This window comes from Nothobranchius furzeri, chromosome 10, assembly GCF_043380555.1.
Source record: "Nothobranchius furzeri strain GRZ-AD chromosome 10, NfurGRZ-RIMD1, whole genome shotgun sequence".
Taxonomy (NCBI): Eukaryota; Metazoa; Chordata; class Actinopteri; order Cyprinodontiformes; family Nothobranchiidae; genus Nothobranchius; species Nothobranchius furzeri.
Window position 1 is genome coordinate 44,458,242 of NC_091750.1, and position 23,772 is coordinate 44,482,013.

The window sequence follows — 23,772 nt, forward strand, 5'->3', positions numbered from 1 at the left end:
TAGCTGGTACATTATGATGTCACAATGCTGTTGTGAGCCTGTTTGTGTGTATTTGTTAGTGGCTCCACCCTCTCAGTCTACCAGGCAACAGCATTTGTTGCATTTTTCAAACATGAAGTGGGAGTGGAGTGAGTTTCTTGTAGGGGGTGACTTGCTCTTTAAGTGATCCTTTTGAGGAAGTTCTTTGTATGTAATTCATGTCTGAGGAGCAGTGGCCTGCTGTTTGAAGAGCGCCCACCTCTTGTTTTTTAGTAGTTCACTAAAATGTTTCACAATAACTAACACTGTAACACAAGTAAACAATTTCTTCAAATGAAGACAGAGACAGACAGCAATTCAAAAATGAAGATATTCCTCTTGAAATGGTTAAAATTAAATTACCTATTTTTTGTCGACATTGTTTCAAAATGTCTTCACTAAAAAGCATAATGCATAAAAATACATCAGCAGATCACAGCAGGTCAAGTAGAAACATTTATTCCCAGGTTTAGTTCCTGTTTTAGTGAATCTAAAGTCAGGTTTTTGATCCATATTTGTTACAAATAAAATAATTTGATACATTTACATTCAACTGAATTTAAGTAGAATAATTTTCGAATAAACTTACAAAACTTGCCAAATGCGATCTGAGAAAAATGACCATAATTATGACAAACTCTCAGTTTTTCTTTGGGCACCCTTGCTTATGGCAGGAACAACAAGGGCAGCAACAGCGACAGCAATAATGCTGTAGTTGACAGAAAAATCCACTCGGTGTCTCTGGGATAAATTCATCTTCCTGTACCCTCATCCTACTCAACCCTTCACGGATTCTGGTGAAACTTTCTTGCTTTGCTTGCTCTGGGATGGTACCTAACCCTGCTGTCTGATTTGCTTTGTTGCCAGTCCTAGGTTCCTTAGACTCTTTTTCTTTAAGAAAATGTTTCTCACTCTCAGTAAACGACATGAGTTGCGGGATATCAAAGTATCTCTTATCTAGCGATTTGTTATCCCTGTTCCAGTCACTTTGATTTACTGTGTACCAATATTCTGACGTAGATTTTGTTGATGTTTTTTCATTAAATGATAATGTTCTCTCTACAAAATGACTGATCACTTTTAATCTTTTCTCCAAATTGCTTCTAATTTTCTGACCCCTGTGCTTCAATACATCTATCTCCCTACGGTCAGCTCTGGTGTCCTTCCAAATCTTTCGCAAGCGTTCTCTATTTCCCTGATTGATGAAATCATCTTTTTCAGTAGAAATTGTGGTAAGGGTTGCATGTTCCATCTTGTATAGCTCTTCATTTTTATTTTCTGGCAGTGAAATATTCCTCTCACGTTTTGCACCAATACTATCTAGCGTTTTATCATGGCTAGCGTTGTCAAACATTGGGGGATGTTCACTTTCAAAAGATTTAAAAGTGGCAGATGATGTTAGAAAATCTTTAGATGTTTTAGACTGTTTCAATTCTTGTTTTGTGAAAGCTTGATTAAACACAAAATCAGTTTGGATAGCCTTTTCACATTTTGTTATCAAAAATGGATTTGGTATTTCCACTAGTACTTTATGCAAAGGAGATTTTTGTGGCTTCTCTGTGTCATTAAAATGAATACTTAGCAGATCCTTTTCATTGTGCACCTTGAGTCTGGAAAAATGTTGTTTGAATTTATTTAGTCTTTCTTTCATTTGATTTATTTGATCCGTCACCGTTCCAGCCATTTGCTTCCAGTTATTGTCCAAACTTAGTCTCTTCTTGATGGTTTCAGAAAGGACAGCTTTCAAAATTTCCCTTTGCCTCTCAAACACTTTCTTATAGTCATCCATTTTTTCCTTTTGTTTGTCAAAAGAAATGGTCTTTTGCTCTAACAGGGTGTCCATTCTGTTGACAGCTTGCTGGCATTTTTGTAATGCATTGAGTTTGTCTTGTATGTTCTCAGATGTTTTGTCTCTAAGGACTTGAAGTGCTGCCCGTAGATTCTCAGCTGAATGTGTTTTCTTCAACAGTTCATCCTTTGTCGTTTCCAACTTGGACCATTCTTCTTTCAGTGTACTCTTCTCATTGGATATCAGATATTTGTCTTTTTCAACTTCCACCTTGAGTTTGGCAACCTGTTCTTTGTCTTTGCCAATGTTTGTCATGGCAAGTTGAACTTTGTCTTTTACCAGTGTAATGGTCTTCCTTAAACTCTCCAACTTTTCTGTGTCCACCTGTAATTTTTTATGTGTGATTTGCAACTCTTTTTCGAGTGTTTGAATGTCTTGATCTTTCCTTTGTCTTTCTTGGTATTTTACATTTATCGATTTCAAAGAATCCTGAAGCCTTTGACTTTGCTGTTTGACATTCAGTGACATATTTAGAAGTTTGGTTTTCTCCCTGTGAAGTTGGTCCAAGGCAGTGTTTACATCTTCTCTTTCTTTGTTCAGTTCAGCCTTTGTGATCTCCAACTTGTCTTGTTCATCTTTAATGAGATGTCTTTCTTGTTGTAATATTGCCGTTTCCTTCTGGATTTCAGACTTAAGGCATTCCAATTCCATTTTATCTTGAGCCAATTTGTCAGTTGTCGAGTCGAGATTATCTCTGTCTTGTTTCAGTCTTTCTTTCATTTGCTTTATTTGATCTGTCACCATTCCAGCCATTTGCTTCCAGTGATTGTCCAAACTTAGTCTCTTCTTGATGGTTTCAGAAAGGACAGCTTTCAAAATTTCCCTTTGCCTCTCAAACACTTCCTGATAATCATCCATTTTTTCCTTTTGTTTGTCAAAAGAAATGGTCTTTTGCTCTAATAGGGTGTCCATTCTTTGGACAGCTTGTTGGCATTTTTGCAATGCGTTGAGTTTGTCTTGTATGTTCTCAGATGTTTTGTCTCTAAGGACTTGAAGTGCTGCCTGTAGATTCTCAGCTGAATGTGTTTGCTTCAACAGTTCATCCTTTGTCGTTTCCAACTTTGACCATTCTTCTTTCAGTGTACTCCTCTCATTGGATATCAGATATTTGTCTTTTTCAACTTCCACATTGAGTTTGGCAACCTGTTCTTTGTCTTTGCCAATGTTTGTCATGGCAAGTTGAACTTTGTCTTTTACCAGTGTAATGGTCTTCCTTAAACTCTCCAACTTTTCTGTGTCCACCTGTAATTTTTTATGTGTGATTTGCAACTCTTTTTCGAGTGTTTGAATGTCTTGATCTTTCCTTTGTCTTTCTTGGTATTTTACATTTATCGATTTCAAAGAATCCTGAAGCCTTTGACTTTGCTGTTTGACATTCAGTGACATATTTAGAAGTTTGGTTTTCTCCCTGTGAAGTTGGTCCAAGGCAGTGTTTACATCTTCTCTTTCTTTGTTCAGTTCAGCCTTTGTGATCTCCAACTTGTCTTGTTCATCTTTAATGAGATGTCTTTCTTGTTGTAATATTGCCGTTTCCTTCTGGATTTCAGACTTAAGGCATTCCAATTCCATTTTATCTTGAGCCAATTTGTCAGTTGTCGAGTCGAGATTATCTCTGTCTTGTTTATGTCTTTCTTTCATTTGCTTTATTTGATCTGTCACCATTCCAGCCATTTGCTTCCAGTGATTGTCCAAACTTAGTCTCTTCTTGATGGTTTCAGAAAGGACAGCTTTCAAAATTTCCCTTTGCCTCTCAAACACTTCCTGATAATCATCCATTTTTTCCTTTTGTTTGTCAAAAGAAATGGTCTTTTGCTCTAATAGGGTGTCCATTCTTTGGACAGCTTGTTGGCATTTTTGCAATGCGTTGAGTTTGTCTTGTATGTTCTCAGATGTTTTGTCTCTAAGGACTTGAAGTGCTGCCTGTAGATTCTCAGCTGAATGTGTTTGCTTCAACAGTTCATCCTTTGTCGTTTCCAACTTTGACCATTCTTCTTTCAGTGTACTCCTCTCATTGGATATCAGATATTTGTCTTTTTCAACTTCCACCTTGAGTTTGGCAACCTGTTCTTTGTCTTTGCCAATGTTTGTCATGGCAAGTTGAACTTTGTCTTTTACCAGTGTAATGGTATTCCTTAAACTCTCCAACACTTCTGTGTCCTCCTGTAATTGTTTTTGTCTGTTTTGTAGTTCTGTTTCTAGTGTTTGGATGTCTTGATCTTTCCTTTGTCTTTCTTGGTGTTTTACATTTATCGATTTCAAAGAATCCTGAAGCCTTTGACTTTGCTGTTTGACATTCAGTGACATATTTAGAAGTTTGGTTTTCTCCCTGTGAAGTTGGTCCAAGGCAGTGTTTACATCTTCTCTTTCTTTGTTCAGTTCAGCCTTTGTGATCTCCAACTTGTCTTGTTCATCTTTAATGAGATGTCTTTCTTGTTGTGATATTACCGTTTCCTTCTGGATTTCAGACTTAAGGCATTCCAATTCCATTTTATCTTGAGCCAATTTGTCAGTTGTCGAGTCGAGATTATCTCTGTCTTTTTTCAGTGTTTCTTTCATTTGCTTTATTTGATCTGTCACCATTACAGCCATTTGCTTCCAGTGATTGTCCAAACTTAGTCTCTTCTTGATAGTTTCAGAAAGGACAGCTTTCAAAATGTCCCTTTGCCTCTCAAACACTTCCTTATAATCATCCATTCTTTCCTCTTGTTTGTCAAAAGAAATGGTATTTTGCTCTAACAGGGTGTCCATTCTTTGGACAGCTTGCTGGCATTTTTGTAATGCGTTGAGTTTGTCTTGTATGTTCTCAGATGTTTTGTCTTTAAGGACTTGAAGTGCTGCCCGTAGATTCTCAGCTGAATGTGTTTTCTTCAACAGTTCATCCTTTGTCGTTTCCAACTTTGACCATTCTTCTTTCAGTGTACTCCTCTCATTGAATATCAGATATTTGTCTTTTTCAACTTCCACCTTGAGTTTGGCAACCTGTTCTTTGTCTTTGCCAATGTTTGTCATGGCAAGTTGAACTTTGTCTTTTACCAGTGTAATGGTCTTCCTTAAACTCTCCAACACTTCTGTGTCCTCCTGTAATTTTTTTTGTCTGTTTTGTAGTTCTTTTTCTAGTGTTTGGATGTCTTGATCTTTCCTTTGTCTTTCTTGGTGTTTTACATTTATCGATTTCAAAGAATCCTGAAGCCTTTGACTTTGCTGTTTGACATTCAGTGACATATTTAGAAGTTTGGTTTTCTCCCTGTGAAGTTGGTCCAAGGCAGTGTTTACATCTTCTCTTTCTTTGTTCAGTTCAGCCTTTGTGATCTCCAACTTGTCTTGTTCATCTTTAATGAGATGTCTTTCTTGTTGTAATATTGCCGTTTCCTTCTGGATTTCAGACTTAAGGCATTCTAATTCCATTTTATCTTGAGCCAATTTGTCAGTTATCGAATCAAGATTATCTCTGTCTTGTTTTAGTCTTTCTTTCATTTGCTTTATTTGATCTGTCACCATTACAGCCATTTGCTTCCAGTGATTGTCCAAACTTAGTTTCTTCTTGATGGTTTCAGAAAGGACAGCTTTCAAAATTTCCCTTTGCCTCTCAAACACTTCCTTATAATCATCCATTTTTTCCTTTTGTTTGTCAAAAGAAATGGTCTTTTGCTCTAATAGGGTGTCCGTTCTTTGGACAGCTTGTTGGCATTTTTGTAATGCGTTGAGTTTGTCTTGTATGTTCTCAGATGTTTTGTCTCTAAGGATTTGAAGTGCTGCCCGTAGATTCTCAGCTGAATGTGTTTTCTCCAACAGTTCATCCTTTGTCATTTCCAACTTTGACCATTCTTCTTTCAGTGTACTCCTCTCATTGGATATCAGATATTTGTCTTTTTCAACTTCCACCTTGAGTTTGGCAACCTGTTCTTTGTCTTTGCCAATGTTTGTCATGGCAAGTTGAACTTTGTCTTTTACCAGTGTAATGGTCTTCCTTAAACTCTCCAACACTTCTGTGTCCTCCTGTAATTGTTTTTGTCTGTTTTGTAGTTCTGTTTCTAGTGTTTGGATGTCTTGATCTTTCCTTTGTCTTTCTTGGTGTTTTACATTTATCGATTTCAAAGAATCCTGAAGCCTTTGACTTTGCTGTTTCACATTCAGTGACATATTTAGAAGTTTGATTTTCTCCCTGTGAAGTTGGTCCAAGGCAGTGTTTACATCTTCTCTTTCTTTGTTCAGTTCAGCCTTTGTGATCTCCAACTTGTCTTGTTCATCTTTAATGAGATGTCTTTCTTGTTGTAATATTGCCGTTTCCTTCTGGATTTCAGACTTAAGGCATTCCAATTCCATTTTATCTTGAGCCAATTTGTCAGTTGTCGAGTCGAGATTATCTCTGTCTTGTTTCAGTCTTTCTTTCATTTGCTTTATTTGATCTGTCACCATTACAGCCATTTGCGTCCAGCGATTGTCCAAACGTAGTCTCTTCTTGATGGTTCCAGAAAGGACAGCTTTCAAAATTTCCCTTTGCCTCTCAAACACTTCCTTATAATCATCCATTTTTTCTTTTTGTTTGTCAAAAGAAATGGTATTTTGCTCTAACAGGGTGTCCATTCTTTGGACAGCTTGCTGGCATTTTTGTAATGCGTTGAGTTTGTCTTGTATGTTCTCAGATGTTTTGTCTTTAAGGACTTGAAGTGCTGCCCGTAGATTCTCAGCTGAATGTGTTTTCTTCAACAGTTCATCCTTTGTCGTTTCCAACTTTGACCATTCTTCTTTCAGTGTACTCCTCTCATTGAATATCAGATATTTGTCTTTTTCAACTTCCACCTTGAGTTTGGCAACCTGTTCTTTGTCTTTGCCAATGTTTGTCATGGCAAGTTGAACTTTGTCTTTTACCAGTGTAATGGTCTTCCTTAAACTCTCCAACACTTCTGTGTCCTCCTGTAATTTTTTTTGTCTGTTTTGTAGTTCTTTTTCTAGTGTTTGGATGTCTTGATCTTTCCTTTGTCTTTCTTGGTGTTTTACATTTATCGATTTCAAAGAATCCTGAAGCCTTTGACTTTGCTGTTTGACATTCAGTGACATATTTAGAAGTTTGGTTTTCTCCCTGTGAAGTTGGTCCAAGGCAGTGTTTACATCTTCTCTTTCTTTGTTCAGTTCAGCCTTTGTGATCTCCAACTTGTCTTGTTCATCTTTAATGAGATGTCTTTCTTGTTGTAATATTGCCGTTTCCTTCTGGATTTCAGACTTAAGGCATTCCAATTCCATTTTATCTTGAGCCAATTTGTCAGTTGTCGAGTCGAGATTATCTCTGTCTTGTTTCAGTCTTTCTTTCACTTGGTTTATTTGATCTGTCACCATTTCAGCCATTTGCTTCCAGTGATTGTCCAAACTTAGTCTCTTCTTGATGGTTTCAGAAAGGACAGCTTTCAAAATGTCCCTTTGCCTCTCAAACACTTCCTTATAATCATCCATTCTTTCCTCTTGTTTGTCAAAAGAAATGGTATTTTGCTCTAACAGGGTGTCCATTCTTTTGACAGCTTGCTGGCATTTTTGTAATGCTTTGAGTTTGTCTTGTATGTTCTCGGATGTTTTGTCTTTAAGGACTTGAAGTGCTGCCCGTAGATTCTCAGCTGAATGTGTTTTCTTCAACAGTTCATCCTTTGTCGTTTCCAACTTGGACCATTCTTCTTTCAGTGTACTCATCTCATTGGCTATGAGATATTTGTCTTTTTCAACTTCAACCTTGAGTTTGGCAACCTGTTCTTTGTCTTTGCCAATGTTTGTCATGGAAAGTTGAACTTTGTCTTTTACCAGTGTAATGGTCTTCCTTAAACTCTCCAACACTTCTGTGTCCTCCTGTAATTGTTTTTGTCTGTTTTGTAGTTCTTTTTCTAGTGATTGGATGTCTTGATCTTTCCTTTGTCTTTCTTGGTGTTTTATATTTATCGATTTCAAAGAATCCTGAAGCCTTTGACTTTGCTGTTTGACATTCAGTGACATATTTAGAAGTTTGGTTTTCTCCCTGTGAAGTTGGTCCAAGGCAGTGTTTACATCTTCTCTTTCTTTGTTCAGTTCAGCCTTTGTGATCTCCAACTTGTCTTGTTCATCTTTAATGAGATGTCTTTCTTGTTGTAATATTGCCGTTTCCTTCTGGATTTCAGACTTAAGGCATTCCAATTCCATTTTATCTTGAGCGAATTTGTCAGTTGTCGTGTCGAGATTATCTCTGTCTTGTTTCAGTCTTTCTTTCATTTGCATTATTTGATCTGTCACCATTACAGCCATTTGCTTCCAGTGATTGTCCAAACTTAGTCTCTTCTTGATGGTTTCAGAAAGAACAGCTTTCAAAATTTCCCTTTGCCTCTCAAACACTTCCTTATAATCATCCATTTTTTCCTTTTGTTTGTCAAAAGAAATGGTCTTTTGCTCTAATAGGGTGTCCGTTCTTTGGACAGCTTGTTGGCATTTTTGTAATGCGTTGAGTTTGTCTTGTATGTTCTCAGATGTTTTGTCTCTAAGGACTTGAAGTGCTGCCCGTAGATTCTCAGCTGAATGTGTTTTCTTCAGCAGTTCATCCTTTGTCATTTCCAACTTTGACCATTCTTCTTTCAGTGTACTCCTCTCATTGGATATCAGATATTTGTCTTTTTCAACTTCCACCTTGAGTTTGGCAACCTGTTCTTTGTCTTTGCCAATGTTTGTCATGGCAAGTTGAACTTTGTCTTTTACCAGTGTAATGGTCTTCCTTAAACTCTCCACCACTTCTGTGTCCTCCTGTAATTGTTTTTGTCTGTTTTGTAGTTCTTTTTCTAGTGATTGGATGTCTTGATCTTTCCTTTGTCTTTCTTGGTGTTTTACATGTATCGATTTCAAAGAATCCTGAAGCCTTTGACTTTGCTGTTTGACATTCAGTGGTATATTTAGAAGTTTGGTTTTCTCCCTGTGAAGTTGGTCCAAGGCAGTGTTTACATCTTCTCTTTCTTTGTTCAGTTCAGCCTTTGTGATCTCCAACTTGTCTTGTTCATCTTTAATGAGATGTCTTTCTTGTTGTAATATTGCCGTTTCCTTCTGGATTTCAGACTTAAGGCATTCCAATTCCATTTTATCTTGAGCCAATTTGTCAGTTGCCGAGTCGAGATTATCTCTGTCTTGTTTCAGTCTTTCTTTCATTTGCTTTATTTGATCTGTCACCATTCCAGCCATTTGCTTCCAGTGATTGTCCAAACTTAGTCTCTTCTTGATGGTTTCAGAAAGGACAGCTTTCAAAATTTCCCTTTGCCTCTCAAACACTTCCTTATAATCATCCATTTTTTCCTTTTGTTTGTCAAAATAAATGGTCTTTTGCTCTAATAGGGTGTCCATTCTTTGGACAGCTTGTTGGCATTTTTGTAATGCGTTGAGTTTGTCTTGTATGTTCTCAGATGTTTTGTCTCTAAGGACTTGAAGTGCTGCCCGTAGATTCTCAGCTGAATGTGTTTTCTTCAACAGTTCATCCTTTGTCATTTCCAACTTGGACCATTCTTCTTTCAGTGTACTCCTCTCATTGGCTATCAGATATTTTTCTTTTTCAACTTCCACCTTGAGTTTGGCAACCTGTTCTTTGTCTTTGCCAATGTTTGTCATGGCAAGTTGAACTTTGTCTTTTACCAGTGTAATGGTCTTCCTTAAACTCTCCAACACTTCTGTGTCCACCTGTAATTGTTTTTGTGTGTTTTGCAACTCTTTTTCTAGTGTTTGGATGTCTTGATCTTTCCTTTGTCTTTCTTGGTATTTTACATTTATCGATTTCAAAGAATCCTGAAGCCTTTGACTTTGCTGTTTGACATTCAGTGACATATTTAGAAGTTTGGTTTTCTCCCTGTGAAGTTGGTCCAAGGCAGTGTTTACATCTTCTCTTTCTTTGTTCAGTTCAGCCTTTGTGATCTCCAACTTGTCTTGTTCATCTTTAATGAGATGTCTTTCTTGTTGTAATATTGCCGTTTCCTTCTGGATTTCAGACTTAAGGCATTCCAATTCCATTTTATCTTGAGCGAATTTGTCAGTTGTCGTGTCGAGATTATCTCTGTCTTGTTTCAGTCTTTCTTTCATTTGCATTATTTGATCTGTCACCATTCCAGCCATTTGCTTCCAGTGATTGTCCAAACTTAGTCTCTTCTTGATGGTTTCAGAAAGAACAGCTTTCAAAATTTCCCTTTGCCTCTCAAACACTTCCTTATAATCATCCATTTTTTCCTTTTGTTTGTCAAAAGAAATGGTCTTTTGCTCTAATAGGGTGTCCGTTCTTTGGACAGCTTGTTGGCATTTTTGTAATGCGTTGAGTTTGTCTTGTATGTTCTCAGATGTTTTGTCTCTAAGGACTTGAAGTGCTGCCCGTAGATTCTCAGCTGAATGTCTTTTCTTCAACAGTTCATCCTTTGTCATTTCCAACTTTGACCATTCTTCTTTCAGTGTACTCCTCTCATTGGATATCAGATATTTGTCTTTTTCAACTTCCACCTTGAGTTTGGCAACCTGTTCTATGTCTTTGCCAATGTTTGTCATGGCAAGTTGAACTTTGTCTTTTACCAGTGTAATGGTCTTCCTTAAACTCTCCACCACTTCTGTGTCCTCCTGTAATTGTTTTTGTCTGTTTTGTAGTTCTTTTTCTAGTGATTGGATGTCTTGATCTTTCCTTTGTCTTTCTTGGTGTTTTACATGTATCGATTTCAAAGAATCCTGAAGCCTTTGACTTTGCTGTTTGACATTCAGTGGTAAATTTAGAAGTTTGGTTTTCTCCCTGTGAAGTTGGTCCAAGGCAGTGTTTACATCTTCTCTTTCTTTGTTCAGTTCAGCCTTTGTGATCTCCAACTTGTCTTGTTCATCTTTAATGAGATGTCTTTCTTGTTGTAATATTGCCGTTTCCTTCTGGATTTCAGACTTAAGGCATTCCAATTCCATTTTATCTTGAGCCAATTTGTCAGTTGCCGAGTCGAGATTATCTCTGTCTTTTTTCAGTGTTTCTTTCATTTGCTTTATTTGATCTGTCACCATTCCAGCCATTTGCTTCCAGTGATTGTCCAAACTTAGTCTCTTCTTGATGGTTTCAGAAAGGACAGCTTTCAAAATTTCCCTTTGCCTCTCAAACACTTCCTTATAATCATCCATTTTTTCCTTTTGTTTGTCAAAATAAATGGTCTTTTGCTCTAATAGGGTGTCCGTTCTTTGGACAGCTTGTTGGCATTTTTGTAATGCGTTGAGTTTGTCTTGTATGTTCTCAGATGTTTTGTCTCTAAGGACTTGAAGTGCTGCCCGTAGATTCTCAGCTGAATGTGTTTTCTTCAACAGTTCATCCTTTGTCATTTCCAACTTGGACCATTCTTCTTTCAGTGTACTCCTCTCATTGGCTATCAGATATTTTTCTTTTTCAACTTCCACCTTGAGTTTGGCAACCTGTTCTTTGTCTTTGCCAATGTTTGTCATGGCAAGTTGAACTTTGTATTTTACCAGTGTAGTGGTCTTCCTTAAACTCTCCAACACTTCTGTGTCCACTTGTAATTGTTTTTGTGTGTTTTGCAACTCTTTTTCTAGTGTTTGGATGTGTTGATCTTTCCTTTGTCTTTCTTGGTATTTTACATTTATCAATTTCAAAGAATCCTGAAGCCTTTGACTTTGCTGTTTGACATTCAGTGACATATTTAGAAGTTTGGTTTTCTCCCTGTGAAGTTGGTCCAAGGCAGTATTTACATCTTCTCTTTCTTTGTTCAGTTCAGCCTTTGTGATCTCCAACTTGTCTTGTTCATCTTTAATGAGATGTCTTTCTTGTTGTAATATTGCCGTTTCCTTCTGGATTTCAGACTTAAGGCATTCCAATTCCATTTTATCTTGAGCCAATTTGTCAGTTGTCGAATCGAGATTATCTCTGTCTTGTTTCAGTCTTTCTTTCATTTGCTTTATTTGATCTGTCACCATTACAGCCATTTGCTTCCAGCGATTGTCCAAACGTAGTCTCTTCTTGATGGTTTCAGAAAGGACAGCTTTCAAAATTTCCCTTTGTCTCTCAAACACTTCCTTATAATCATCCATTTTTTCCTTTTGTTTGTCAAAAGAAATGGTCTTTTGCTCTAATAGGGTGTCCATTCTTTGGACAGCTTGTTGGCATTTTTGTAATGCGTTGAGTTTGTCTTGTATGTTCTCAGATGTTTTGTCTCTAAGGACTTGAAGTGATGCCCGTAGATTCTCAGCTGAATATGTTTTCTTCAACAGTTCATCCTTTGTCATTTCCAACTTTGACCATTCTTCTTGCAGTGTACTCCTCTCATTGGATATCAGATATTTGTCTTTTTCAACTTCCACCTTGAGTTTGGCAACCTGTTCTTTGTCTTTGCCAATGTTTGTCATGGCAAGTTGAACTTTGTCTTTTACCAGTGTAATGGTCTTCCTGAAACTCTCCAACACTTCTGTCTCCTCCTGTAATTGTTTTTGTGTGTTTTGCAACTCTTTTTCTAGTGTTTGGATGTCTTGGTCTTTCCTTTGTCTGTCTTGGTGTTTTACATTTATCGATTTCAAAGAATCCTGAAGCCTTTGACTTTGCTGTTTGACATTTAGTGACATATTTAGAAGTTTGGTTTTCTCCCTGTGAAGTTGGTCGAAGGCAGTGTTTACATCTTCTCTTTCTTTATTCAGTTCAGCCTTTGTGATCTCCAACTTGTCTTGTTCATCTTTAATGAGATGTCTTTCTTGTTGTAATATTGCTGTTTCCTTCTGGATTTCAGACTTAAGGCATTCCAATTCCATTTTATCTTGAGCCAATTTGTCAGTTGTCGAGTTGAGATTATCTCTGTCTTGTTTCAGTCTTTCTTTAATTTGCTTTATTTGATCTGTCACCATTCCAGCCATTTGCTTCCAGTGATTGTCCAAACTTAGTCTCTTCTTGATGGTTTCAGAAAGGACAGCTTTCAAAATTTCCCTTTGCCTCTCAAACACTTCCTTATAATCATCCATTTTTTCCTTTTGTTTGTCAAAAGAAATGGTCTTTTGCTCTAATAGGGTGTCCATTCTTTGGACAGCTTGTTGGCATTTTTGTAATGCGTTGAGTTTGTCTTGTATGTTCTCAGATGTTTTGTCTCTAAGGACTTGAAGTGCTGCCCGTAGATTCTCCTTTGAATGTGTTTTCTTCAACAGTTCATCCTTTGTCATTTCCAACTTGGACCATTCTTCTTTCAGTGTACTCCTCTCATTGGATATCCGACATATGTCTTTTTCAACTTCCACCTTGAGTTTGGCAACCTGTTCTTTGTCTTTGCCAATGTTTGTCATGGCAAGTTGAACTTTGTCTTTTACCAGTGTAATGGTCTTCCTTAAACTCTCCAGCACTTCTGTGTCCTCCTGTAATTGTTTGTGTCTGTTTTGTAGTTCTTTTTCTAGTGTGTGGATGTCTTGATCTTTCCTTTGTCTTTCTTGGTGTTTTACATTTATCGATTTCAAAGAATCCTGAAGCCTTTGACTTTGCTGTTTGACATTCAGTGACATATTTAGAAGTTTGGTTTTCTCCCTGTGAAGTTGGTCCAAGGCAGTGTTTACATCTTCTCTTTCTTTATTCAGTTCAGCCTTTGTGATCTCCAACTTGTCTTGTTCATCTTTAATGAGATGTCTTTCTTGTTGTAATATTGCTGTTTCCTTCTGGATTTCAGACTTAAGGCATTCCAATTCCATTTTATCTTGAGCCAATTTGTCAGTTGTCGAGTCGAGATTATCTCTGTCTTGTTTCAGTCTTTCTTTCATTTGCTTTATTTGATCTGTCATCATTCCAGCCATTTGCTTCCAGTGATTGTCCAAACTTAGTCTCTTCTTGATGGTTTCAGAAAGGACAGCTTTCAAAATTTCCCTTTGTCTCTCAAACACTTCCTTATAATCATCCATTTTTTCCTTTTGTTTGTCAAAAGAAATGGTCTTTTGCTCTAATAGGGTGTCCGTTCTTTGGACAGCTTGTTGGCATTTTTGTAATGCGTTGAGTTTGTCTTGTATGTTCTCAGATGTTTTGTCTCTAAGGACTTGAAGTGCTGCCCGTAGATTCTCAGCTGAATGTGTGTTCTTCAACAGTTCATCCTTTGTCGTTTCCAACTTGGACCATTCTTCTTTCAGTGTACTCCTCTCATTGGCTATCAGATATTTTTCTTTTTCAACTTCCACCTTGAGTTTGGCAACCTGTTCTTTGTCTTTGCCAATGTTTGACATGGCAAGTTGAACTTTGTCTTTTACCAGTGTAATGGTCTTCCTTAAACTCTCCAACACTTCTGTGTCCACCTGTAATTGTTTTTGTGTGTTTTGCAACTCTTTTTCTAGTGTTTGGATGTCTTGATCTTTCCTTTGTCTTTCTTGGTATTTTACATTTATCAATTTCAAAGAATCCTGAAGCCTTTGACTTTGCTGTTTGACATTCAGTGACATATTTAGAAGTTTGGTTTTCTCCCTGTGAAGTTGGTCCAAGGCAGTGTTTACATCTTCTCTTTCTTTGTTCAGTTCAGCCTTTGTGATCTCCAACTTGTCTTGTTCATCTTTAATGAGATGTCTTTCTTGTTGTAATATTGCCGTTTCCTTCTGGATTTCAGACTTAAGGCATTCCAATTCCATTTTATCTTGAGCCAATTTGTCAGTTGTCGAGTCGAGATTATCTCTGTCTTGTTTCAGTCTTTCTTTCATTTGCTTTATTTGATCTGTCACCATTCCAGCCATTTGCTTCCAGTGATTGTCCAAACTTAGTCTCTTCTTGATGGTTTCAGAAAGGACAGCTTTCAAAATTTCCCTTTGCCTCTCAAACACTTCCTTATAATCATCCATTTTTTCCTTTTGTTTGTCAAAAGAAATGGTCTTTTGCTCTAATAGGGTGTCCATTCTTTGGACAGCTTGTTGGCATTTTTGTAATGCGTTGAGTTTGTCTTGTATGTTCTCAGATGTTTTGTCTCTAAGGACTTGAAGTGCTGCCCGTAGATTCTCAGCTGAATGTGTTTTCTTCAACAGTTCATCCTTTGTCATTTCCAACTTGGACCATTCTTCTTTCAGTGTACTCCTCTCATTGGATATCCGGCATATGTCTTTTTCAACTTCCACCTTGAGTTTGGCAACCTGTTCTTTGTCTTTGCCAATGTTTGTCATGGCAAGTTGAACTTTGTCTTTTACCAGTGTAATGGTCTTCCTTAAACTCTCCAGCACTTCTCTGTCCTCCTGTAATTGTTTGTGTCTGTTTTGTAGTTCTTTTTCTAGTGTTTGGATGTCTTGATCTTTCCTTTGTCTTTCTTGGTGTTTTACATTTATCGATTTCAAAGAATCCTGAAGCCTTTGACTTTGCTGTTTGACATTCAGTGACATATTTAGAAGTTTGGTTTTCTCCCTGTGAAGTTGGTCCAAGGCAGTGTTTACATCTTCTCTTTCTTTATTCAGTTCAGCCTTTGTGATCTCCAACTTGTCTTGTTCATCTTTAATGAGATGTCTTTCTTGTTGTAATATTGCTGTTTCCTTCTGGATTTCAGACTTAAGGCATTCCAATTCCATTTTATCTTGAGCCAATTTGTCAGTTGTCGAGTCGAGATTATCTCTGTCTTGTTTCAGTCTTTCTTTCATTTGCTTTATTTGATCTGTCACCATTCCAGCCATTTGCTTCCAGTGATTGTCCAAACTTAGTCTCTTCTTGATGGTTTCAGAAAGGACAGCTTTCAAAATTTCCCTTTGCCTCTCAAACACTTCCTTATAATCATCCATTTTTTCCTTTTGTTTGTCAAAAGAAATGGTCTTTTGCTCTAATAGGGTGTCCATTCTTTGGACAGCTTGTTGGCATTTTTGTAATGCGTTGAGTTTGTCTTGTATGTTCTCAGATGTTTTGTCTCTAAGGACATGAAGTGCTGCCCGTAGATTCTCAGCTGAATGTGTTTTCTTCAACAGTTCATCCTTTGTCATTTCCAACTTGGACCATTCTTCTTTCAGTGTACTCCTCTCATTGGATATCAGATATTTGTCTTTTTCAACTTCCACCTTGAGTTTGGCAACCTGTTCTTTGTCTTTGCCAATGTTTGTCATGGCAAGTTGAACTTTGTCTTTTACCAGTGTAATGGTCTTCCTTAAACTCTCCAACACTTCTGTGTCCACCTGTAATTGTTTTTGTGTGTTCTGCAACTCTTTTTCTAGTGTTTGGATGTCTTGATCTTTCCTTTGTCTTTCTTGGTATTTTACATTTATCAATTTCAAAGCATCCTGAAGCCTTTGACTTTGCTGTTTGACATTCAGTGACATATTTAGAAGTTTGGTTTTCTCCCTGGGAAGTTGGTCCAAGGCAGTGTTTACATCTTCTCTTTCTTTGTTCAGTTCAGCCTTTGTGATCTCCAACTTGTCTTGTTCATCTTTAATGAGATGTCTTTCTTGTTGTAATATTGCCGTTTCCTTCTGGATTTCAGATTTAAGGCATTCCAATTCCATTTTATCTTGAGCCAATTTGTCAGTTGTCGAGTCGAGATTATCTCTGTCTTGTTTCAGTCTTTCTTTCATTTGCTTTATTTGATCTGTCACCATTCCAGCCATTTGCTTCCAGTGATTGTCCAAACTTAGTCTCTTCTTGATGGTTTCAGAAAGGACAGCTTTCAAAATTTCCCTTTGTCTCTCAAACACTTCCTTATAATCATCCATTTTTTCCTTTTGTTTGTCAAAAGAAATGGTCTTTTGCTCTAATAGGGTGTCCGTTCTTTGGGCAGCTTGTTGGCATTTTTGTAATGCGTTGAGTTTGTCTTGTATGTTCTCAGATGTATTGTCTCTAAGGACTTGAAGTGCTGCCCGTAGATTCTCAGCTGAATGTGTGTTCTTCAACAGTTCATCCTTTGTAGTTTCCAACTTGGACCATTCTTCTTTCAGTGTACTCCTCTCATTGGCTATCAGATATTTTTCTTTTTCAACTTCCACCTTGAGTTTGGCAACCTGTTCTTTGTCTTTGCCAATGTTTGTCATGGCAAGTTGAACTTTGTCTTTTACCAGTGTAATGGTCTTCCTTAAACTCTCCAGCACTTCTGTGTCCTCCTGTAATTGTTTGTGTCTGTTTTGTAGTTCTTTTTCTAGTGTTTGGATGTCTTGATCTTTCCTTTGTCTTTCTTGGTGTTTTACATTTATCGATTTCAAAGAATCCTGAAGCCTTTGACTTTGCTGTTTGACATTCAGTGACATATTTAGAAGTTTGGTTTTCTCCCTGTGAAGTTGGTCCAAGGCAGTGTTTACATCTTCTCTTTCTTTATTCAGTTCAGCCTTTGTGATCTCCAACTTATCTTGTTCATCTTTAATGAGAAGTCTTTCTTGTTGTAATATTGCCGTTTCCTTCTGGATTTCAGACTTAAGGCATTCCAATTCCATTTTATCTTGAGCCAATTTGTCAGTTGTCGAGTCGAGATTATCTCTGTCTTGTTTCAGTCTTTCTTTCATTTGCTTTATTTGATCTGTCACCATTCCAGCCATTTGCTTCCAGTGATTGTCCAAACTTAGTCTCCTCTTGATGGTTTCAGAAAGGACAGCTTTCAAAATTTCCCTTTGCCTCTCAAACACTTCCTTATAATCATCCATTTTTTCCTTTTGTTTGTCAAAAGAAATGGTCTTTTGCTCTAATAGGGTGTCCATTCTTTGGACAGCTTGTTGGCATTTTTGTAATGCGTTGAGTTTGTCTTGTATGTTCTCAGATGTTTTGTCTCTAAGGACATGAAGTGCTGCCCGTAGATTCTCAGCTGAATGTGTTTTCTTCAACAGTTCATCCTTTGTCATTTCCAACTTTGACCATTCTTCTTTCAGTGTACTCCTCTCATTGGATATCAGATATTTGTCTTTTTCAACTTCCACCTTGAGTTTGGCAACCTGTTCTTTGTCTTTGCCAATGTTTGTCATGGCAAGTTGAACTTTGTCTTTTACCAGTGTAATGGTCTTCCTTAAACTCTCCAACACTTCTGTGTCCACCTGTAATTGTTTTTGTGTGTTTTGCAACTCTTTTTCTAGTGTTTGGATGTCTTGATCTTTCCTTTGTCTTTCTTGGTATTTTACATTTATCAATTTCAAAGAATCCTGAAGCCTTTGACTTTGCTGTTTGACATTCAGTGACATATTTAGAAGTTTGGTTTTCTCCCTGTGAAGTTGGTCCAAGGCAGTGTTTACATCTTCTCTTTCTTTGTTCAGTTCAGCCTTTGTGATCTCCAACTTGTCTTGTTCATCTTTAATGAGATGTCTTTCTTGTTGTAATATTGCTGTTTCCTTCTGGATTTCAGACTTAAGGCATTCCAATTCTATTTTATCTTGAGCCAATTTGTCAGTTGTCGAGTCGAGATTATCTCTGTCTTGTTTCAGTCTTTCTTTCATTTGCTTTATTTGATCTGTCACCATTCCAGCCATTTGCTTCCAGTGATTGTCCAAACTTAGTCTCTTCTTGATGGTTTCAGAAAGGACAGCTTTCAAAATTTCCCTTTGCCTCTCAAACACTTCCTTATAATCATCCATTTTTTCCTTTTGTTTGTCAAAAGAAATGGTCTTTTGCTCTAATAGGGTGTCCATTCTTTGGACAGCTTGTTGGCATTTTTGTAATGCGTTGAGTTTGTCTTGTATGTTCTCAGATGTTTTGTCTCTAAGGACTTGAAGTGCTGCCCGTAGATTCTCAGCTGAATGTGTTTTCTTCAACAGTTCATCCTTTGTCATTTCCAACTTGGACCATTCTTCTTTCAGTGTACTCCTCTCATTGGATATCCGACATATGTATTTTTCAACTTCCACCTTGAGTTTGTCAACCTGTTCTTTGTCTTTGCCAATGTTTGTCATGGCAAGTTGAACTGTGTCTTTTACCAGTGTAATGGTCTTCCTTAAACTCTCCAGCACTTCTGTGTCCTCCTGTAATTGTTTTTGTCTGTTTTGTAGTTCTTTTTCTAGTGTTTGGATGTCTTGATCTTTCCTTTGTCTTTCTTGGTGTTTTACATTTATCGATTTCAAAGAATCCTGAAGCCTTTGACTTTGCTGTTTGCCATTCAGTGACATATTTAGAAGTTTGGTTTCCTCCCTGTGAAGTTGGTCCAAGGCAGTGTTTACATCTTCTCTTTCTTTATTCAGTTCAGCCTTTGTGATCTCCAACTTGCCTTGTTCATCTTTAATGAGATGTCTTTCTTGTTGTAATATTGCTGTTTCCTTCTGGATTTCAGACTTAAGGCATTCCAATTCCATTTTATCTTGAGCCAATTTGTCAGTTGTCGAGTCGAGATTATCTCTGTCTTGTTTCAGTCTTTCTTTCATTTGCTTTATTTGATCTGTCACCATTCCAGCCATTTGCTTCCAGTGATTGTCCAAACTTAGTCTCTTCTTGATGGTTTCAGAAAGGACAGCTTTCAAAATTTCCCTTTGCCTCTCAAACACTTCCTTATAATCATCCATTTTTTCCTTTTGTTTGTCAAAAGAAATGGTCTTTTGCTCTAATAGGGTGTCCATTCTTTGGACAGCTTGTTGGCATTTTTGTAATGCGTTGAGTTTGTCTTGTATGTTCTCAGATGTTTTGTCTCTAAGGACATGAAGTGCTGCCCGTAGATTCTCAGCTGAATGTGTTTTCTTCAACAGTTCATCCTTTGTCATTTCCAACTTTGACCATTCTTCTTTCAGTGTACTCCTCTCATTGGATATCAGATATTTGTCTTTTTCAACTTCCACCTTGAGTTTGGCAACCTGTTCTTTGTCTTTGCCAATGTTTGTCATGGCAAGTTGAACTTTGTCTTTTACCAGTGTAATGGTCTTCCTTAAACTCTCCAACACTTCTGTGTCCACCTGTAATTGTTTTTGTGTGTTTTGCAACTCTTTTTCTAGTGTTTGGATGTCTTGATCTTTCCTTTGTCTTTCTTGGTATTTTACATTTATCAATTTCAAAGAATCCTGAAGCCTTTGACTTTGCTGTTTGACATTCAGTGACATATTTAGAAGTTTGGTTTTCTCCCTGTGAAGTTGGTCCAAGGCAGTGTTTACATCTTCTCTTTCTTTGTTCAGTTCAGCCTTTGTGATCTCCAACTTGTCTTGTTCATCTTTAATGAGATGTCTTTCTTGTTGTAATATTGCCGTTTCCTTCTGGATTTCAGACTTAAGGCATTCCAATTCCATTTTATCTTGAGCCAATTTGTCAGTTGTCGAGTCGAGATTATCTCTGTCTTGTTTCAGTCTTTCTTTCATTTGCTTTATTTGATCTGTCACCATTCCAGCCATTTGCTTCCAGTGATTGTCCAAAATTAGTCTCTTCTTGATGGTTTCAGAAAGGACAGCTTTCAAAATTTCCCTTTGCCTCTCAAACACTTCCTTATAATCATCCATTTTTTCCTTTTGTTTGTCAAAAGAAATGGTCTTTTGCTCTAATAGGGTGTCCATTCTTTGGACAGCTTGTTGGCATTTTTGTAATGCGTTGAGTTTGTCTTGTATGTTCTCAGATGTTTTGTCTCTAAGGACATGAAGTGCTGCCCGTAGATTCTCAGCTGAATGTGTTTTCTTCAACAGTTCATCCTTTGTCATTTCCAACTTTGACCATTCTTCTTTCAGTGTACTCCTCTCATTGGATATCAGATATTTGTCTTTTTCAACTTCCACCTTGAGTTTGGCAACCTGTTCTTTGTCTTTGCCAATGTTTGTCATGGCAAGTTGAACTTTGTCTTTTACCAGTGTAATGGTCTTCCTTAAACTCTCCAACACTTCTGTGTCCACCTGTAATTGTTTTTGTGTGTTTTGCAACTCTTTTTCTAGTGTTTGGATGTCTTGATCTTTCCTTTGTCTTTCTTGGTATTTTACATTTATCAATTTCAAAGAATCCTGAAGCCTTTGACTTTGCTGTTTGACATTCAGTGACATATTTAGAAGTTTGGTTTTCTCCCTGTGAAGTTGGTCCAAGGCAGTGTTTACATCTTCTCTTTCTTTGTTCAGTTCAGCCTTTGTGATCTCCAACTTGTCTTGTTCATCTTTAATGAGATGTCTTTCTTGTTGTAATATTGCCGTTTCCTTCTGGATTTCAGACTTAAGGCATTCCAATTCCATTTTATCTTGAGCCAATTTGTCAGTTGTCGAGTCGAGATTATCTCTGTCTTGTTTCAGTCTTTCTTTCATTTGCTTTATTTGATCTGTCACCATTCCAGCCATTTGCTTCCAGTGATTGTCCAAAATTAGTCTCTTCTTGATGGTTTCAGAAAGGACAGCTTTCAAAATTTCCCTTTGCCTCTCAAACACTTCCTTATAATCATCCATTTTTTCCTTTTGTTTGTCAAAAGAAATGGTCTTTTGCTCTAATAGGGTGTCCATTCTTTGGACAGCTTGTTGGCATTTTTGTAATGCGTTGAGTTTGTCTTGTATGTTCTCAGATGTTTTGTCTCTAAGGACATGAAGTGCTGCCCGTAGATTCTCAGCTGAATGTGTTTTCTTCAACAGTTCATCCTTTGTCATTTCCAACTTTGACCATTCTTCTTTCAGTGTACTCCTCTCATTGGATATCAGATATTTGTCTTTTTCAACTTCCACCTTGAGTTTGGCAACCTGTTCTTTGTCTTTGCCAATGTTTGTCATGGCAAGTTGAACTTTGTCTTTTACCAGTGTAATGGTCTTCCTTAAACTCTCCAACACTTCTGTGTCCACCTGTAATTGTTTTTGTGTATTTTGCAACTCTTTTTCTAGTGTTTGGATGTCTTGATCTTTCCTTTGTCTTTCTTGGTATTTTACATTTATCAATTTCAAAGAATCCTGAAGCCTTTGACTTTTCTGTTTGACATTCAGTGACATATTTAGAAGTTTGGTTTTCTCCCTGTGAAGTTGGTCCAAGGCAGTGTTTACATCTTCTCTTTCTTTGTTCAATTCAGCCTTTGTGATCTCCAACTTGTCTTGTTCATGTTTAATGAGATGTCTTTCTTGTTGTAATATTGCCGTTTCCTTCTGGATTTCAAACTTAAGGCATTCCAATTCCATTTTATCTTGAGCCATTTTGACAGTTGTCGAGTCGAGATTATCTCTGTCTTGTTTCAGTCTTTCTTTCATTTGCTTTATTTGATCTGTCACCATTCCAGCCATTTGCTTCCAGTGATTGTCCAAACTTAGTCTCTTCTTTATGGTTTCAGAAAGGACAGCTTTCACAATTTCCCTTTGCCTCTCAAACACTTCCTTATAATCATCCATTTTTTCCTTTTGTTTGTCAAAAGAAATGGTCTTTTGCTCTAATAGGGTGTCCATTCTTTGGACAGCTTGTTGGCATTTTTGTAATGCGTTGAGTTTGTCTTGTATGTTCTCAGATGTTTTGTCTCTAAGGACTTGAAGTGCTGCCCGTAGATTCTCAGCTGAATGTGTTTTCTTCAACAGTTCATCCTTTGTCATTTCCAACTTGGACCATTCTTCTTTCAGTGTACTCCTCTCATTGGATATCCGACATATGTATTTTTCAACTTCCACCTTGAGTTTGTCAACCTGTACTTTGTCTTTGCCAATGTTTGTCATGGCAAGTTGAACTTTGTCTTTTACCAGTGTAATGGTCTTCCTTAAACTCTCCAGCACTTCTGTGTCCTCCTGTAATTGTTTTTGTCTGTTTTGTAGTTCTTTTTCTAGTGTTTGGATGTCTTGATCTTTCCTTTGTCTTTCTTGGTGTTTTACATTTATCGATTTCAAAGAATCCTGAAGCCTTTGACTTTGCTGTTTGACATTCAGTGACATATTTAGAAGTTTGGTTTTCTCCCTGTGAAGTTGGTCCAAGGCAGTGCTTACATCTTCTCTTTCTTTATTCAGTTCAGCCTTTGTGATCTCCAACTTGCCTTGTTCATCTTTAATGAGATGTCTTTCTTGTTGTAATATTGCTGTTTCCTTCTGGATTTCAGACTTAAGGCATTCCAATTCCATTTTATCTTGAGCCAATTTGTCAGTTGTCGAGTCGAGATTATCTCTGTCTTGTTTCAGTCTTTCTTTCATTTGCTTTATTTGATCTGTCACCATTCCAGCCATTTGCTTCCAGTGATTGTCCAAACTTTGTCTCTTCTTGATGGTTTCAGAAAGGACAGCTTTCAAAATTTCCCTTTGCCTCTCAAACACTTCCTTATAATCATCCATTTTTTCCTTTTGTTTGTCAAAATAAATGGTCTTTTGCTCTAATAGGGTGTCCGTTCTTTGGGCAGCTTGTTGGCATTTTTGTAATGCGTTGAGTTTGTCTTGTATGTTCTCAGATGTTTTGTCTCTAAGGACTTGAAGTGCTGCCCGTAGATTCTCAGCTGAATGTGTGTTCTTCAACAGTTCATCCTTTGTCGTTTCCAACTTGGACCATTCTTCTTTCAGTGTACTCCTCTCATTGGCTATCAGATATTTTTCTTTTTCAACTTCCACCTTGAGTTTGGCAACCTGTTCTTTTTCTTTGCCAATGTTTGTCATGGCAAGTTGAACTTTGTCTTTTACCAGTGTAATGGTCTTCCTTAAACTCTCCAAAACTTCTGTGTCCTCCTGTAATTGTTTTTGTGTGTTTTGCAACTCTTTTTCTAGTGTTTGGATGTCTTGATCTTTCCTTTGTCTTTCTTGGTATTTTACATTTATCAATTTCAAAGAATCCTGAAGCCTTTGACTTTGCTGTTTGACATTCAGTGACATATTTAGAAGTTTGGTTTTCTCCCTGTGAAGTTGGTCCAAGGCAGTGTTTACATCTTCTCTTTCTTTGTTCAGTTCAGCCTTTGTGATCTCCAACTTGTCTTGTTCATCTTTAATGAGATGTCTTTCTTGTTGTAATATTGCCGTTTCCTTCTGGATTTCAGACTTAAGGCATTCCAATTCCATTTTATCTTGAGCCAATTTGTCAGTTGTCGAGTCGAGATTATCTCTGTCTTGTTTCAGTCTTTCTTTCATTTGCTTTATTTGATCTGTCAACATTCCAGCCATTTGCTTCCAGTGATTGTCCAAAATCAGTCTCTTCTTGG

At 37.3% G+C, this 23,772-nt stretch overlaps 1 protein-coding gene across 6 annotated transcripts in view; it reads right to left on the reverse strand.

Moving 5' to 3' along the window:
* Positions 1-428: 428 nt before the first annotated feature.
* Positions 429-23,772, reverse strand: part of LOC139072211 (extracellular matrix-binding protein ebh-like) — a 48,313-nt gene continuing 24,969 nt past the window's right edge. For 3 of the 6 annotated variants that reach the window (XM_070555675.1, XM_070555679.1, XM_070555674.1), the window contains one exon: positions 429-23,191. In XM_070555675.1, the coding sequence (XP_070411776.1) occupies positions 659-23,191 (22,533 nt within the window). In that variant the 3' untranslated portion in view covers positions 429-658. The remainder of the gene's footprint in view (positions 23,192-23,772) is intronic. The other 3 variants (XM_070555680.1, XM_070555677.1, XM_070555678.1) reach the window with 3 other exon arrangements.